The sequence below is a fragment of the Mya arenaria genome, chromosome 10 (assembly GCF_026914265.1).
Source record: "Mya arenaria isolate MELC-2E11 chromosome 10, ASM2691426v1".
Lineage (NCBI taxonomy): Eukaryota > Metazoa > Mollusca > Bivalvia > Myida > Myidae > Mya > Mya arenaria.
This window is the reverse complement of record NC_069131.1, coordinates 73,066,370-73,086,636: the sequence shown is the minus strand read 5'-3', so window position 1 is coordinate 73,086,636 and position 20,267 is coordinate 73,066,370. Positions and strand designations below refer to the sequence as shown.

Genomic DNA, 20,267 nt, shown 5'->3' with positions numbered 1-20,267 from the left:
CCATGATTGGAATCACTGTTATGTGTTAGTTAAAAGAAAGAAGGCATGCAACTACTGAGTTATCATTTCTGAACTGGTGTAATTTGCCGTTTAGTTTAAAGGTAAGGTATAAAAATCGTACCGGTGCCAATCATCTTCGTCATCACTGGTATCAGCGGCGAAAAACTGATCTAAATCCATGCCATCGCACATGCTCGGTGTTTGTGATTTCCGGCGCTCCTCATGGCCTTTTTTTCCAAACATTTTTAATGTTTGCTCAGTAAAATTAAATCATCAGATGTACACAAAATAAATATATAGCATTTACATGTCTTCTCAGGAGCTCTTTATTTCTGGTCTATTATAACGCGAGATGCTTGAACTTCCCTGGCTTTTTAAAACATCCTTAGTGCTTTACACTACAAACAATTGTACTGTCGTAGTTAACTTTGTCAACTGAGCAACTTGATTAAGATGCTGTATGCACGAACATGTAAGTAGTTTGTGAGTACACTGTAAGTATGTAGTCAATCTCGACACACAAATTAGTTTTCAATAATTGGCAATTTATCTACATGGAGATGTGTTAAACTCAACATCACAAATCAATCTGGAAGATTATCGTGAAGGCCTTGTATAATGTCCATTGGAAAATGTAAAATTATATCATATATTTTAGCATTTTTTGGGGTATAATATCACAGATAAATGTTTTTTAAAGGCAGAAATGTCTTTGAGTATAATGCATATCACAGTTCAAGAGTTGTAGCACTTCAAATTTAACTGCACCTTTTTTTTCTTCTTTCAAAATTGTCACATTTTAAGGAGTCAATGAGTCAAGCAGCCAATGGACACAGATGGAAAACTGTAAAAATCAAGCTTCTTTGCACCCAGACATTGTTCTTGTTTTTTATCAATCAGAGAAATTTCTTGCAGTCAATTTCTTATGGATATTCTTTCTCCCCTCTGAAAATAGAGAAAAAATTAGATAAATAAATTATTTTATTAAAGAAGATATAATCTCAATAGGTATTGAAAAATACTTACATCTATCAATATGGTAAAAACAAATATCCGTACTATAAACAAAATTATAAGTCCAAAAATAATTTGTTGCACGCTTTTGTAATACATACCATTTTGTAATGCATTTGGTAATGTGTAAATATGTTTATGTTTCTGCGTGTTGTTTTGGAAATACAACACTCTGACGTAATTTGTATATTTCCTTTTGAGTCATTTGATAATACACCTTTAATTTGAGGTTATACATAACTATTTCAAAATAACACATAAATTTTATTTTGCATCATTTTTTTTTATTTTTTACATAATACAAGATTTTATTAATTTAAATTAGCAAAAAAGTATTGAAACAAAGATAATCCACAAAGAAGAATGAATGGATCTTACGGTTGTTAATTAATCGTATCAATGATGAAAATAATATATATAATATATTTCAAACTATACAGAAATGCAAACGCATAATACATCATGATCAATCTTATATTGTATTATGCATACATGCAAATCAATGAATAAGAAAATATAAGTTCAAAGGAGAGGGAGTAATTTTGACTTTGAAATTTTTTTTTTTAATGATCCTGTTTGACCTTTTCAGCAAACTGTCTAAAAAATTTAACTCTATATTTCCATCAATTATAACATGAAAACGAAACACTTATTAAAAGATAATAATGATGATAAGCTTGTTTTGCTAAAGTCCAATAAATATGAGCAAGCCCAGAGAGCATTTAACCACTGCAGGGCTTGCGGGCTTGTTATAGTTTTGACCACTGTATTAAAACATTGACTGATCTAGCAGTTCCTTAATAATTAAAGTTTTTTTTAAATATTTTTAAATATCAAAGTATCAAAAATCAATAAATTTTACCCTAAAACATGCATGTATAATTCTTTATTTTAGCAGCAACATTATAATCATCCTTAAACAAGAAAAATACCCATTTCACTTGTTATAATAACTGAATATTACCACTCTGTAAGTCCCAAATCAATTTTGCACCAGCGCTTCAGCCATCAGTTATCCTAACACCAGTTTTGCATCCTAATCAAAATCTATCAGAGACGCAGCCTTATATAACGCCACCATGAGATCATTATCAAACACCTCATATCAAATTAAAATATAAATTACAAACTGCGTGGTCATGAAAAACACATACAATTCAGTACAACTAAGTACCCAGTTTTATTGCAACTCTCAAAAAAAGACATCTAGCAAGTCAGAGAAATAAAGAAAATAAAAGGCCATTCCAAATCAGAATTTTGTTTATCACCTTAAGAAGGATAGATTTTGAGCAAGTTCGGCAGAAAAAAATAAAGGAAAAAGTAAAAATTTGCTTTTTAATGATCTCTCATCCCATAGGTTTCGTTTTATTTCCAGTAGGTTGATGTTTTTTCATGATAGCTAACATAATGTATCATCATGATCTGTGGTTGACCCTCAAACAAAAGAAACTATTGCCTGGCCTCCAAGCAACAGATCCATCCACAGTTATCAAGTAACTTGGCTAACAAAAACTCACATGGCTCCAGAAAATTAATATAATATGATAAAATCTCAGTGGCATTAAACATAAATTTAATGCCAAATGGTGAAGGTCAATGCACACAAAGGGAATTGGTATTTGGACTGTTTTGTAAACAAATAAGAAATGTTGTGAAATTGCTTGGGTTTATTGAACTTGTTAAAGTTTACTTGGCAACATAACCCTGGGGGCTCTAACCCTGGGGGCTCTAACCCTGGGGGCTATAACCCTGGGGGCTCTAACCCTGGGGGCTCTAACCCTGGGGGCTCTAACCCTGGGGGCTCTTTCAGAAAAAAATTCAGTTGTAATTTCATTCATCTTAAACCTGTATAAAAGACATTGATTTGTTTTATTACCTCAGCCTTGTGGTCAGTTTTAACAGAGTTGACGACTAAAATCAACTAAGACTTTTATTGCAACTGAGCCCCTTTAATCCATTGTTTTATCATAAGTATAACTTAAAACCTAAGTTTCAGCTTAAGACCAACTTCAGGAAGGGCATCTGTGAGGCCTACTTTTAGGACAGCAACTACTGTTTCTGGGCGCCTGTTTCAGCTTGCAGCCCAGTGACAGCAGTACTGATAAACAGCTTCTGAAACATGATACCCAAGAAAGCCTGCAAGCAATTATACCTCCTAGGGAACTAGTTAGTCTCCACATTCATTCAAAAGTTAGTTCTCATATGACATTTCATAGGCAATCTTTTAACTTTAAAGGAAGCCAACATAATTTAACAAATATCAAAAAGATTTTGATTCAACAATATTTATAAAGTATCAGAAAAATATAAATATTACAGAATTACAAAATTAATTTCAAAATGGGCCAAATTCCATCAAAAAAACAAGATTTCAAAGTCTAGGAACATGTGAAACTAATACTAGTGTATACATTTTATGTAGGAATTTTCCATTCTAAAAAAAGAACTGTAGATTTAACCTTTTTAAGATGTATTGCATTTTTGACGCTTAATTTTGTAATTTTCTTTTAAATTTAGCACTGATTGTAAAATCAAATGTATTGTATAAAATATGTATCATTTATTTGTTTTTTATTCGGGCTATAGAATATTTTGTGCTAGGTCGCCTTTAAACTATAAAACTATTTTATCATGGCCTAGCTTTTGGACACAAATTGCAAAAAAACAACACATTACTGCACGATACCCCAACACCCACGAACAATTTAATACCCTTCATCAAAAATTCACAAAAGATAGAAAAAGACACAGCAATTAAACTGTAAACAATTTTTGTGGGACCCAGTGTATAATATTCACTGGCAAAAACAGCTTCAAACTCGTTCTAAAAAAAACATGATACCCCATTTGGATGCATGCCAACCTGTAAACAACAATTATCTGGTGACCTTATGTCATAAAAATGTAAAGAAAAAAATGGTTCTCACAACAACCTGAAAATGTTACAATTCCCAGACACACAAGTCCCACAAGCCCGGGAGGCTGAGGTTACGTAAACATGTCCCGGGCAGGGCCAAGATTTAAAGACAGGAATGCAACTTGGGGGTATCTCTTTAAATATGCCCACCCTTCCTCACAAAGTATATATACATATTGTTAAAGTATGGATAGAGGGAGGCGGGGTGTACTTTATTAACCAAAAGATAACTTGGACATTTTGAGTGGGAGCCAATTTCCCTCTCCTTTTCATCCTCTAGTGCATAGGTAGTCAGTCATTACTACTGTCCTCATGGAGACCAGCATGTGCACTAGCGGGTTTAGTCGGGGCCTGAACCAACTGCCCCCTTCTGCCCTCAAAGAATTCAGTGCTTAAGACTGCCAACTATATCTATTATTTTGATTAAAATGATTATGAACACATCGGGCATTCCAACCACAATATGACTTAAATAAAACACAATTCCCAACCTTTTCATTCAAATTTTTAATGATCAGATTCCTCAAAGCCCGATACTCTATGCCCTTTTTTCCCTAATTTCTAAAGTTCCTTTCTTAAAAACCAAAACAGCACATTAAAGTCAAGGTCAAATATTTGGGTAACCAAAAACATAAATGCAAGTGATATGAAGGTCATTGACTCATGTTTATAGTAGGTAGAGAGTGCAAAACAGTCTTCAACTAAATACAAATATTGTTAACCTATCATAAATGTTGATGCATGTGGCAGCCAAGTGAAAATAATGAAAAACATGACTGCCAACCTAAGGAGGACCATATCAGGCTGCTTTCAGCAATGCAGTATTAAGAGATCTTAACACTTTCCCTGTGAGTAACATTTTAATCCTAGTGTACTATCTATCAGAAAACTAGGTTCATAAAGTCCAAAATGGATGTCAATGCTTGTCAATTATTTTTCAGTTGACAAAGGGACATATTACTCCAAAATTAACTCATCCAAAATGATGGACATTAATCGCCAGTTAACCAAGGACACAACTCCACAATTAGTTGACCTGAAATGATGTGCCTTGCCAGTTGACCAACGTACACAACTTCACAATTTGTTTACCCAAAATGATGTGCCTTGCCAGTTGACCAAGGGACACAACTCCACAATTAGTTGACCCAAAATGATGTGCCTTGCCAGTTGACCAAGAGACACAACTCCACAATTAGTTGTCCCAAAATGATGTGCCTTGCCAGTTGACCAAGAGACACAACTCCACAATTAGTTGACCCAAAACGATGTGCCTTGCCAGTTGACCAAGGGACACAACTTCACAATTCGTTTACCCAAAATGATGTGCCTTGCCAGTTGACCAAGGGACACAACTCCACAATTAGTTTACCGAAAATGATTGTGACATTTTCAAATGATTGAAAATGATGTGCCTTGCAAGTTGACCAAGAGACACAACTCCACAATTAGTTAACCCAAAATGATGTGCCTTGCAAGTTGACCAAGGGAATAACTCCATAATTAGTTTACCCAAAATGATGGGCCTTGCAAGTTGACCAAGAGACATACCTCCACAATTAGTTTACCAAAAATGATGTGCCTTGCAAGTTGACCAAGGGACACAACTTAACAATTAGTTGACCTAAAATGATGGGTCTTGCAAGATGATCAAGGGACACAACTCAACAATTAGTTCACCCGAAATGATGGGACTTGCAAGTTGACCAAGGTACACAACTCAACAATTAGTTTACCCAAAATGAATGGGCTTGCCAGTTGACCAAGGCACATAACTCTACAATTAGTTAACACAAAATGATGGGGATGCCAGATGACCAAGGGACATAACTCCACAATTAGTTAACCCAAAATGATGGGCCTTGCAAGTTGACCAAGAGACACAACTCCACAATTAGTTGACCCAAAATGATGGGCCTTGACAGTTAACCAAGGGATACAACTCCACAATTAGTTAACACAAAATGATGGGAATGCCAGATGACCAAGGGACATAACTCCACAATTAGTTTACCGAAAATGATTGTGACATTTTCAAATGATTGAAAATGATGTGCCTTGCAAGTTGACCAAGAGACTCAACTCCACAATAAGTTGACCTAAAAAGATGGGCCTAGCATGTTGACCATGGGACATAACTCCACAATTAGTTTACCAAAAATGATGGGCCTTGCAAGCTGACCAAGGGACACAACTCCACAATTAGTTGATCTAAAATGATGGGCCTTGCAAGTTGACCTAGGGACACAACTCCACAATTAGTTGACACGAAATGATGGGACTTGCAAGTTGACCAAGATACACAACTCAACAATTAGTTTACCCAAAACAATTGGGCTTGCCAGATGACCAAGGCACATAACTCCACAATTAGTTAACACATAATGATGGGGATGCCAGATGACCAAGGGACATAACTCCACAATAAGTTAACCAAAAATAATGGGCCTTGCAAGTTGACCAAGGGACATAACTCCACAATTAGTTTACCCAAAATGATGTGCCTTGCAAGTTGACCAAGGGACACAACTCCACAATTAGTTGACCTATAATGATGGGCCTTGCAAGTAGACCAAGGGACACAAATCCACAATTAGTTGACACGAAATGATGGGACTTGCAAGTTGACCAAGATACACAACTCAACAATTAGTTTACCCAAAATGGTTGGGCTTGCCAGTTGAGCTAGGGACACAACACCAAAATTAGTTGACCAGAAATGATGGGACTTGCAAGTTGACCAAGGTACTCAACTCAACAATTAATTTACCCAAAATGATTGGGCTTGCCAGATGACCAAAGCACATAACTCAACAAATAATTAACCCAAAATGATGGGCCTTGCAAGTTAACCAAGGGACATAACTCCACAATTAGTTCACCCAAAATGATGTGCCTTGCAAGTTGACCAAGGGACACAACTCCACAATTAGTTGACACGAAATGATGGGCCTTGCAAGTTGACCTAGGGACACAACTCCACAATTAGTTAACCCAAAATGATTGGGCTTGCCAGTTGACCTAGGGACACAACTCCACAATTAGTTTCCCCGAAATGATGGTCCTTAATTGCTTGTTGACCAAGGGACATAACTCAACAATTAGTTAACACAAAATTATGGGGATGCCAGATGACCATGGGACATAACTCCACAATTAGCTACCCCAAACTGATGGGCCTTAATTGCCAGTAGAACAAGGGGAACAACTCCACAATTAGTTGACCTTAAATGATGGGCCTTGCCACATGAGTATTTAAAGTCACTGGGAACATGTGCACCAATTAAGTTTCATGATATCAGCTTATTACTAAGGTGTTCTAATTATTTGCATGTTTTGAAATTTTTGCATAACACCATGCCTGTCACTGCTGATCAAAGATGTAAATAAATTCAAGGCAACTGTGTACTGAATAATGTACACATGCACTAAAAGCATGCCCGTAAGTTTGTTTTTGTATGATCAACCCCTGGCCTAGTAAACTGTAAACAACTTTTAATTCAACATTAACAATAGGGTTGTAAACGGATAGTTATCATCAGCAAAATCATGCACTGTTTTACGATTTGGAGAATAAAAGTTTGAAAACTGATAGACATCTCTTTACATTTTAAGTGTATGACAGAATAAACATTATAATAAAAATAATAGTTTATTATTTGAAAGAACGACAAAAGTAAATTGTAATCAATTTCTAAGATTTCCTGTATTTCGTACATTAGTTTTTAAGCACACTCAGCACCATCAGTTTTAAGGAGTATTTTTAAATAATATCTACCTGCACTGTTATCCTTTCTAAAACTTATGTAAGTTTTATTAAAAAACAAAGAATTACACTTACACAGAGTTAAGTAGACCTCCAAAACTTAATTTCCTGCTAAATATTAACTAATATGTATAATTAATTATATGTATGTTTTTAATTATGTATACATGCATATATATCTATGCATTTATTGACAAGAACTATTTCAATTAAGTTTGTGCTTAAAACAATGGAAACACGTTGTGATCATAAAGATCATGATGCCATATTACACTTAAGTGCTCTTATAAATGCCTCCACAGTCGACAACAGATAAAACTATTTATAGGATATAAAGCACATTTCCTATTATGAATGTTGGGGAAGCACTTTTACATCCCAAATGTCAAACTTGTTCAGAATACGACACATCTGCCATTCATTTATAATATGCTGAATTTGCTGTATGCCTTAACTGAGTGTAAGCGAATGAACAAAATTTCTCATTTACATGGTGACAAAAATAAAAATAATTATGACCATTTTCAACCTAGTTAAAAGAAAGTATACCGGTAGTTTATTAAAAAAACATTTTTATTCTATGATAGTGAAAAAAACAATGAATTTTAAAATGTGGTTAGGGGGTTTGCAGATCTAAGTCCTCCAAAACATTTTGGCTAAATACAGTAGGAAATGGTGTATACTGGTATGTTCTAGTCATATATTTCTCTGATAATGATATAGAATTTAAGTTTATTTAGACACCATTATAAGGGGTGCACGCTGAGTTCGCCCACCTCCCTCTCCTTCCACTAGTGTTTAGTCTATTATTTTGTTGACATTTATCAACAAAATCACTCTTAGTGGGAACGAACACTAAGCTGGTCAAGGGGAATAACTCGATGATATTGAAACAAGAGTTATGGGGTTTGTTTAACTTTCAATATTTGAACTGTCACTGGAAACATGTGTACCAAGTTTAAGGATATCTTTTCATTCTTAGCTTTGTTCATTAACAATTTTAACTTTTCTTTTAGGTATCTATTGCACAAATAAGCAGGTGAATTTATCCAGACATTGGCCATTATGTTGAATTTTGATGCCTCTGGTTACCCAATACAATTCTGGTATAATTTAAAATGGTATTGCTCACAGAAATTGTCAACAATAAATAACCTAAAATGCTTCATCTATTGCAAAGATTGTTTGTTCATTATTTCACTGGGGAACTGAAATGACATATTTAGCAATCTTTCAAGACCAAAAATGTGTGTTTTTAATATTTTTTCAGTTATTTTTTACAAATTCTTTCTCTTCTCTTGAAAGCCTTTGAAATGATATCAAAATGCCTACGGGTCACCCGCCATCCAGAACACACAAGTAACCATGAAATGAGCACATGAATCTCGTACAATACAATATGGTCAGGTGATATCAGGTCATATTTTTTACAGCAATTCATGGGTCACTAAGTGATATGCTTGCATATTTCAGCCTCCGGCCTATCTCCAATAATGGCCCCCATCCGGCACAAAATGCTTGGATGAGGGTCCATTATCCTACATAGGGTAGAAAAGAAATATTCCTAAGTTTCCAGCGTGTTTTATCATAGTAATCATAGTAAAATTTAGTTAAATTACCTCCCTTTATATTTCAACTCATACATGTATTAGTAACTTCATGAAGGTGTTATTTAAAAATGTAATCCATGAGAAATAAAACAATGGTTATTAATCAACATAAATTAGACAAAGAAAAAACTTGATGTTAATATCTAAAATGCACTAACACATCTTTGCATCCTAATGATGGATGGCCTAGTTCGTAGGATGTCATTAAAAAGTTTTAATAGCCATGCAGATGCATAAAATATCAACTTCAAACTTTCATGACTCGTTCTCATTTATCTCAATTTGCACAGCTGAGTGTAAAATCATGTCCCACAAATATGCTTTTTCCAATTTGTCAACAAATGACTCAGGCATCCAAAAAAAGTATTCTTATTTTGTTTTTTCGCCAAAAAAGTTCCGCTAATCTTCATATTAATATTAAACAAAAAATACAAACTTAATGCACATTTAATTCATGAACTTTGAGTTAAATGCATTTAAGGGCACAAAAAAATGCATAACAAGAGCTGTCACAGGAACATGACAAATGCCCCTGATTTAATGTCCTTGTCTGAGTAATAGCCAATTGACCTCTAAGTGTGACCTTGACCATTGAGACAGACCACTCATGCTATGCATCTTACTATGCTCCTGTATTCTTCTGTGAAGTTTAACAAAAAAATTATGAAAAATTCAGTCAGTTACAACGGTGACATAAAAGTAATGGACAGAAGGCCACATGGAAAAACAATGCAACATCTATATTCCTCCCTTTGGAAAGATAAATACAGAAGCACTGCAGTGGTGTAGATGCAATGTTTTAGGATCAAATGGCAGGGGCAAGTTTAGGGTGGAGAAAAATGTTAATGGAAGGATGCAGCATCTTAATATCCTTTTTCATAAGCACCCTACTGCGCCTACGGAGATCAACATGTGCTACCTTCTGCCTCATAGAATTAATTGCTTATAAATTGGAAATATTTCTTTTTCATTTAAACTTATAATATGATTATTTATACAAACAATCTTTACATATTTGGCAGTTGAAACTTAATGATACTTCAATTTAACGTATTTCACATCTTTTCTAAATAAATTATATTTTAGCTCTTTACAGCCTGATTCAATGTAGCCCGTTAGCACCCTCATCTGAAGCACCCAGTCCTTTTTAAAAGATGGCTTAAACCCTAATATCACACTTGTATTTCCTTTTCCATACATTATTTTTTTTTATCATAATTGATAACATTTTCCTTATGACATCACCCTTTATAATGGCATTAATATGCAATTAATATGTGATTAAATTTCAATATGAGAGTATAAATAATCTTGAACAGACCTTATTTATACAAGTGTTGATTTATTTCCCCAACATATAGTTTAATTTAACATCCTTCAGTACATGTTTTACATTTTATGCTATTTTCTTATTTACAAATACAATTATTAAAATACTGACTAACTGCTTATTCATTGATATTTTATTGATCTAATAGTTTATTATTGACTTATAGATCATTGTTTAATTGATTGATTGATTCCTTATTTTATTTATTTTTGCATTTAATTGTCAGAATCAGCTGATTTGGGCATCAGTATTGTCAAATCAGTCATATAGGATAACACAACAACGAACAGCTCTCATTTTTTTTGAAACAGCTGATTTCTTCTTTTCTTAAAGTGTTGGTTACATTTTTAGCCATAAAACATCAATTTTCAAGCATAAATATTGAAAACTGCAATCTGATATTCTGTCAGCAGCCTTATACACGGCCTCTAAACGCCAGCTCCACCACTTTACGCTGGTGCAAAGAAAAAGAGATGTCGACACTTCCGTGGTGGAGCTGTGCATAACCAGCATAATGTTCAATGAATGATAAACATAGCAACTGTTGTATTCATTCCAAAAGCGTTAACCTTTTTATATTACTTCAAGCGTGAAACATACTTGATAGCGCCACCACTAGGGCAACAGCGCCACCACTTTTATAAATATGTGCATTTTTCCTTTTTAAGAAGTGCTTATCAGTTTTGTTGTGTTCCGGCATAGGTTCTATACATAACAGTTATGTTTGCATGCGTGAGAATGTTCTTACGGGGTGTGTTAGCAACGAAATGTACTTGCTATGCAATCAGATCTCAAAATATGCACAAGTCCGATTCGGGATAAAAGCTCCTGGCACCACAATATTGAAACGAAATAGTAACCAGCCTACAGTAGAAGTGTTCTTAAACGGTACCATATTCTCCGATTTTCGAAATATGTCCGTTGAATGAAATTATTAAATAAAATATAAATCATACTCACGTTTGTTCATGTAAACATAGGGCACAGCTCCACCACGGAAGTGTCGACAGCTCTTTTTCTTTGCACCACCGTAAAGTGGTGGAGCTGGCGTTTAGAGGCCTTGTTATATTACTGGTTAATTTGGCTCATTCCAAGACAAAAAAAATAATAAGTTGTCAGAACAGACATTCTGTTAGAGTGCAGCTTTCACTATGTGTGCTAACATGCAAAACCTAAACCAGAATTTCTAAGTTGAATAATAAAGGCATAATTTCCACTAATCTAACTTCTTTAATTCAGTAGGTTGGAAAGTTGGTTAAACATATCCTCATCAAGTTTCAATGCCATACATGATGTATTTGACTTAATGACTTAAAGGTGCTTACATGCAAAACCTTAACCAAGGTGTGACGGGGACACCTACACCACCGCCAATGCTAAGGCGAGAAGTATAGCTCTCCTTATTCTTCGAATAGTCAAGCTAAAAACATAACCTCCACTTACTCTATTTTACTTCTCGATTTTATGGCCGCTCCGGAAAAAGTCCAACACTGTCTGCCTTGTTGAGTCATCAAGCAGGAGTTATCAAACTTGGCCTAAAGCTTATTGGTCACCATAAATGGTATTTATATCCCGCCAAATTTTAACCCATTTTGTTGACAGTTTTCCAGAGTTGTCTTCCTTGTTGATGGGTTAAAAATCATTCCCTGCTTCCGGTCAGGTTCCTCATAATGTTTTTTTCTTAACTCTTTCTGAAAAAGGAGTATAAAATTATATATTTCATATACATTCACTTGTTTTTATACCACAAATGCAGTTGATGGGTCAATTGTTCAGAACTTTTCCAATTTAACAACGTTATTAACAACATTTTTGTTAACTTTTAAATGTTTAATTTCTCACATAATCAAATATAAACCAATACATATGAAACACTGGTCTCAAATCTTGTAAGATAAACAGCCGGTCACAAGCATATCCATTAAACTTCTAGAGCAGAACCACTTTGAACATTAACAATGATGACATTTTCAATGTTGTTAACTTTAACAATGTTCTGAACTTGCCTTGTTCTAACTTTTAAGAGTCCGCATATCAAAATAAGCTGAAATAAGATATATTCGGATCATCTTATCAGCCCGTGTATCATACCATCATTCTTTTTTAATTTATATTTATGACAAGTTTTAATATCTGTTTTAAAGCTGCACTCTCACAGATTGAACGTTTTGACAACTTTTTTATTTTTTGTCTTGGACAAGCCAATTTTTGCGACAATCCATGGAAACCAGTTATATAAGACTGCTGACAAAAAATTCGATCTCAGATTTTTATATTTTAAGTTCAAAAATTGATGTTTTATGCATTTTTCTTAAACCGTTGGTTTAAGCCATAAAACATTAATTTTCGAACGGAAATATGAAAATCTACCATCTGATTTTTTTTGTCAGCAATCTTACATCATTGGGTTGCAGATATTTACAGAAAAATTTGCTCTTTCCATGACAAAAAATAAAAAAAGTTGTAAAAATGGTAAATCTGTGAGAGTGCAGCTTTATTTGTTAGTTTAGGGAAAGTTTGCTTGTTTTTAAAAATAGAATTTACAGTTTAAATCATGTCATTCATTTTATATTTACTGCAAAACCATGTTTTCCAATATTTTGTCATACGCCTCAAGGTTAGACAGCCAATTTTTCTCTTAAATTATTACTTAAATACCAATTACATAAAAATAAATTCAAAATTGAATAATATCGAGTACATTTGTTTGTTTTAGTGTAAGATCTTTATATATTTCACCGTGTAAGAATCAAAAGTTAAAATTCAGGCATAGCAACATTAGTGAAATATTCACTTTTGCTGTTTACAAGGTCAAATATGTTGCAATCTTACACTAAAACAAAGAATTTTTATTATATTTCTTATAAGCGGTTTTAAAACAAAAAACGCACCAAACTGTATGTGAAAGCAACATCGAATATTTCAGAAATGATGTTGCAGAATTTGTGTCTCTGTGCGCGCTGACGTTTTATTTGGAAGTGAAAGTAGGCTTAAATTTCAAAACATAAAAAAGATCGCTGTGAAATCATGAGATACTTTCACTGTTTAAAACAGTGAAATATAGTTGTTAATGCCATAAAAAAAATCCATAAGAACTGGAGCATTTGATTTTGGGGGGATAAGTCCTTAAAATAATTATTTCTATATTATTCCCCCTATTTTTACATGAGAATGAGGCAACATTGCAAAATGTATGTATGGTTCAATTTATTAAATTTAAATAAGTAAAATACCTCATTTTTACAACAAATCACCAAACCTCATTCAAAAATATACAAGGCTTACAAAATTATCCGAACAAATTTCGGTAAACACTGCACTGTTATTTCGTAAATTATAAAAATCTGAATGTGCAATGAAATCTGACATTATAGGTTTTTATTTACTGAATATACAAAATGTAAGAACAAAAATAAAACCTTATCTTTCATTCTGGGTGGATAAGCAGTGCCTAATTGCATTTTTATTTCAGTTTTAGTTCGTTTAAAGAACGGCAATAAAACCGGATAACTAGTTTTAAATTCAGTTCTTGTCTTGCTTGAAATTTGAAGGACATCTAAATCATCATTATGGTTGTTCACCTACATGTCATATGAGTGTCAAAAAAATACAAAGAGAAAATTCAATAAGAAGTCATTCAATAGCAAATTTATTAAACAAATTTGTAAAATTGTTAAAAACAAGCTAGTGTTAAAGCTGAACTCACAGATTTATCGTTTGACAACTTATTTTCTGTCTTGGAATGAACCAATTTTTGCATAAATATCTGCAAACCAGTGATACAAGACTGCTGACGAAAGATTAGATCGCAGATTTTCATGTTTACAGTTGAAAATTAATATTTTATGGCTAAAAGCGTTACTAACAGTTTAACAAAAATGCATATAAAACATCAGTTTTTGAACTTAAATATAAAAATCAGCAATCAGACAAATCAGATAAATTTCTTGTCAGCAGTCTTATGTCACTGGTTTCCATGCATTTTCGCATAAATTGGCTCATTCAGAAAGTTATCAAATTGTTCAATCTGTGAGAGTGCAGCTTTAATCATTTTAAGTAAACAAGTTCAATAAATTTCATGTTGAATGACCACGAATTGGATATTAGATTTTTTTATCATAAATACTAATTTGATTGTTTACAGCGCTAAGTACATAAAACGTCGCTATATAAAGCGCACATTTTTAACACTATTAATTTATGGCATTACCCCTAAAGATATTAAACAAGTTATATATAAAAAAAACAAATAATTCACGCTGACGCTAACCATTATGATATAAACATGTATATAACTATATATAATACTATAACTGATCTCATTTTTATTAGTTAAAATCTAAACAAAAAATTCCAAATCTGTTTATTCACAATAAATCATTGCTTTTGTCTGAAAATAAATATGGTTTAAAACTTTTTTATCATTAAGCATTAAAATTATCAATATAATTGTCAGTGAAATTTATTCAGAATGATTTGTATTTTCTTAACCATTGTTTAACCCCTTCACCCGACATATTTTAGGTTGTAAAAACAGCAAATAAAAATTACATTTCCTAGCTTACAAATTACTGAAATTACTGCCAAAGTATTTTGTTAGTCAGCAAATTTCAATAGATTTGCATTTAATCATCTGCATTTCAACCAACATTTAGGGCATCCACTTCAAATTCAATCAAACTTTTAGAAATTGTATATGATCTATATATATTTGATGCACTAAGGCTTGATGCTTCGACTCTCTAGACTCTAGTAAAGCAATAAAATATTGTTAGAAACATACATGTACATTTTTACTTTTGAATAACTACAGAGTATCCATTTGATGATTATAAAGAAAAACAATCCTAATTATTACTAAAACAAAACAATATTCCTTCTATCTGATGATTTACAACTTACAGTGATATGTTTTATTAAAAACACAACTTACAGTGATATGTTTTATTAAAAATATTTGATGCAATTTTCCCCTCTGAAACTTGCTTTTATCCCACGCTAATTAAACACCTTTATACGTTAAACCTGCGCTCCAGGTGCATAATGCAACAATGTTATGTACCAGTCAGTGTGTGTTATGTACCAGTATGTTTGTGAGATGAAACAGTCAGCTTGCATGTTAATGCATGAATTTGCATGAATTTCACTACAACATGCAAAATGAGCATCAGTTATGGCGAAACATATTTATACATAGTTTTAATTAAATGTTAACACGTACTATAACCCGCTTATTGGGAATATCTAAGGTCAAGCAAAATTATTACATACATAGTTTTTATCTATCATTTTCTGGTGTTCAAAAAGATGGGCAACATTTCAGGCCAAGCCTATTTATACATAGTTTAATTATTTGTTTAAATTTCTTGTGTACACTAAGGCAACATTTGAGGCCAAGCATGTTCATATATAGTTTTAATTGTTTAAATTTCTTGTGTACAATAATATGCTAATAAGGCAACATTTGAGGCCAAGCATGTTCATGCAAAGTTTAAATTGTTTAAATTTCTTGTGTACAATAATATGCTAATAAGGCAACATTTGAGGCCAAGCATGTTCATACATAGTTTTAATTGTTTAAATTTCTTGTGTACAATAATATGCTAATAAGGCAACATACACGACCAAGCATGTTCATATATAGTTTTAATTGTTTAAATTTCTTGTGTACAATAATATGCTAATAAGGCAACATTTGAGGCCAAGCATGTTCATGCAAAGTTTTAATTGTTTAAATTTCTTGTGTACAATAATATGCTAATAAGGCAACATTTGAGGCCAAGCATGTTCATGCATAGTTTTAATTGTTTAAATTTCTTGTGTACAATAATATGCTAATAAGGCAACATTTGAGGCCAAGCATGTTCATGCATAGTTTTAATTGTTTTAATTCTTGTGTACACTAATATGCTAATAAGGCAACATTTGAGGCCAAGCATGTTCATATATAGATTTAATTGATTGTTTAAAAATCTGGTGTACAATAAGATGCAAAATATGCAACATTTAAGGCCAAACATATTCAAACACAGTTTGGATAAACTATTCAAGACTCTGGTGTATTAAAATTAACAAAATGTAGTGTATTTCTTGTGAACATTTGTATATACAAGCTTCCAAAACATGTCGTTATGAACACGCCCTGATGCTGTAGAGTTTTATACACCTTGTAAATGTTGTATACAGTCGAACACCGTTGGCTCGAACTGGATGTAAAGGACCAATTTCTTTCTACTGATGGTAAGTATTCCTGCTTGGCTTGAATTTCCAGAGGCTCTAGGTATTTTTACCGGTCCCTGGGGGGTCAAGTCAACAGGGTTCAACTGTGTTTATGTGTTGTCATTTGATTGTGTTGTTTATATTCCAGTTCTCTTCTCTTTGTATGTCTGGTTATAATCAGTAATTGATGGCGATTAAGTTAGCTGAATTGAATAGAATTGTATTATTGCCATATTTTTAAGGCTCAGTGCAAAATAAATGTAACTCCATAAAATAAAAGTAACACTGTTCTGCGCTAGCCTTGATATAGACAATTGTAATAAAAAAAAATACAAGTATGTATACAGCAAAATCAAAATAAACACGATGCATTGGTTTATGGCAGGTCCTCGTGTTATAAGTAGAACTGGCATTTTTACAATTTCGTTATGCAACTTTGGCATCCATATTTTCATTATGACAAGATGTTATTCAAACCTTGACTGAGTTCAATGTCACTTGTCTTTATCAGTTTAACTATGCTTGATCATTTATATTAAATGCAAATATTTGTGGGTGCATGCTTTAGATATTTTTGAGAATTTGGAGAAAAACTATCAAAAACCATTGCATTAAATACATAAGATGTTTTTTGGTTTTAAACATTAAAAAAAAACTTCAAAGAAACTTTTCCGAAAATACCAATCATCAAACAAACACACTCGAACCACGTTTTGTTTAACAACTCCGCACACAACAAACTTTTCCATCAGCAAAACAATGCAATCATGTTTAAATACAATAATATAAAAGGGAAAAATATGTTTAAATCTGATAAGAAACTTCAGTGTTTATTCAGGCCTTTAAGAAATATATGCCAGCTAATTTTTATGATCAATAGGAATACAAAACATATTATATTGAAAATAAAACGGTAAGGAAAACATCTTGTCTGATTTTAAATGCTTTATTACTCACATGTTGATATGAGATGTGGTTTAATCGTGGGATCTTATGTCATTCAGTTAATTTTTTGCACAGCAATTTATCATCTGCATGTTGGAAATAGAAATTTATGTACAAGCTAATATATCAGTGATGTCATCGACCTGCCAGCTGAAGGGAATTTGGACGATGGGCTTAAGGAGCGGTTTTGGAAGCACCCTGACTTCGAATTTAAAGCAAACTGGTATGTCAATACTCATAACATTTAAAGTAACAATCAACAGCAAGCAAACAGTCTTTTTTTAATCAGTAAAAAAAATTCATTCCATCATTCATATCTGTTTAAGATAAGTAAAATGCATGGGAAAATTTAAATGAGAAGATTTATTTGATATAAAGACAGCTGATAATCGTTATGAAAATTGAGTAAATTAATGAAATTAAACATGCCTTCTAAAGAGAAAAAGTTATTATGTAAATACTGATTAAAAACACACAAACATATTAATAAATAAAACTGCAATATTTATTATCAAACTTAAAAAAAAGCATTCATAATTAAGCTAACATAAATCTTAAACAATCTCAATATTCCATATTTCAAAAACAAGATTGTTATAAACACGTATACAGATATAGGAAAAATTACCTTAAAGCTATTCTGTGCCACACTAAATGAAATTAACTACTCTTTAAATGAAGGAATTGTACAAATTATCAAATATCATGATTGTACAGCGTGAAGGTTGACATAAATTTAAATCAGTTTCCATAACATTCAGTTTAAACCTTGCCAATACGAACAAAGCTCTTTTAAATACCCTTTGAGGTCTAACAACGGCATGGCTTTTAAAGCTACGGTTCAGTGAATTTAGAGAGAAAAGTGTAAAAACGAGCTACATTAAAGAGAGGTGCTGGCATTCTCTATTGTTTGACGGTCAATTAAAGATGGATATTTTTTTTAATCGCTTGAAACAGAATTGGAAGGAAATAATTGGTATAAAAACAAGAACAGTGAAATTACTGGTACTGCTAATGATGCAGCTGTTGCTAATGATGCGAATGATTTGGAAGAACAATTTCCACCGTAATTACAAACAAACATGAATATTTAAATGCACTTCAAGCTGAAATCTTAACTCTTTATTGACTTTATGAGGATACTTCTGTTCTGTTTATGTGACTGTTTTGTTGACTATAATAAAACTAACCATTCTCATCTGAAACTTTATTTATATAAATTAAAAAAAATCTCAGTCACATCAGAAGTTTTATAATTGCAATTGACATCCGTTTCCATAAAGTAAAAAATCAAAATTGATTCTTGGTTGGGGGTTTGCTATAAATTTTTCCCAGGGCAACAATTCAAAAAGTGCTTTGTTAAGCCTCATCCTCTCCACATGTTTAGGGAGTGTGTGTCTGTAGGTGGGTTTTTGGGGAAAGTGTTGGGGTGCCATGCACGGTAGGTAGGTTTTGGTGGTAGTTTTGGAGTATGTCTGTAGCTTGCTAGGAAGGTAGCTTTTTTGGTAGTTTTGCAAGTTATGTGTTCGTGTGTGTGTGTGTGTGTGTGTGTGTGTGTGTGTGCGTGTGTGTGTGCGTGTGCGTGTGTGCCTTTATGTAGGTTTTTGAGGGTGTTTGTGTCTGTAGTTAGGTTTTTGGGGTAGTTTTGGGGTGTCAAGGTACGAAGGTAGATTTGGGGAAGTTTTAGGGTGTATGGGTAACCAGGTAGGTTTTGGGATAGTTCTGGGACGTTTGGCAGGTCGATTTACAAAAGAATCCCCCCCCATCAAAGTGGCAAAGTTTGTGTCTTCAGTGTCCTCTATATAGAAAGTTTTAACTATTTTTGTAGATCGACAGCCAAAATGCAAAATGCCCACAGGCTCTGGTAGAATTTCTTTGGGCTTGCTGGAATTATGGATTCTATATGGCTGGGCGTGTTAAAAACGTTGACACCGAACACTGTCAGATTTCAGGCTTGGTAATCGGAAATTTTAGTTTCGATGATTGCAAATTTTAAGAGAAGAAATTCATTTAATGAATGAAAACACTTACCCGTTTATCCCTATACACTGTGGGACCAGGAATAACCGACACATCCCGGATATGTGCCTTTAACCTGAAAGATGCACAATCGAGATAACGTTACAACGAAAACATTACAAAACATGTTTAACCACTTGAAGCGGCACTGGACACAATAACAGCTATTAAAATGGACAAATTTAAAGTGGTTTAGTTATGATAGACAGAATATCACTCGGGCAGGTAGAGTTCAAATTGAATTTCAATATTTTGATAATTTATCACACCTAACACTTATATATACAACATTTTAATATTACTACATAAAAGCTTGATACTGGAGAGATTGTACAGTTTCAATTAATAAAGAATCACAATATATAACACTATAATAATTATGCTTTTAGTAGTAAGCTTTAAGTGTTTTATGAACTAAATTCAAACTTAATTTCCATATTGATTATA

General features: G+C 33.0%; 1 protein-coding gene across 5 annotated transcripts in view; it reads right to left on the bottom strand.

Moving 5' to 3' along the window:
• LOC128205595 (potassium channel subfamily T member 2-like) overlaps window positions 1-20,267 on the bottom strand; it is an 83,968-nt gene that overhangs the window by 60,945 nt on the left and 2,756 nt on the right. Inside the window, exons 1-3 of one of the 5 annotated variants that reach the window (XM_052907332.1) lie at window positions 18,430-18,529; window positions 12,081-12,328; window positions 122-945 (exon numbers count right to left, since the gene is read on the bottom strand). The exons of the other annotated variants lie outside the window; for them this stretch is intronic. Of the exons in view, the coding sequence (XP_052763292.1) occupies window positions 122-243 (122 nt within the window). The 5' untranslated portion in view covers window positions 244-945; window positions 12,081-12,328; window positions 18,430-18,529. Of the gene's footprint in view, window positions 1-121; window positions 946-12,080; window positions 12,329-18,429; window positions 18,530-20,267 lie in introns of those variants that run through there. 5 annotated transcript variants of the gene reach the window in all.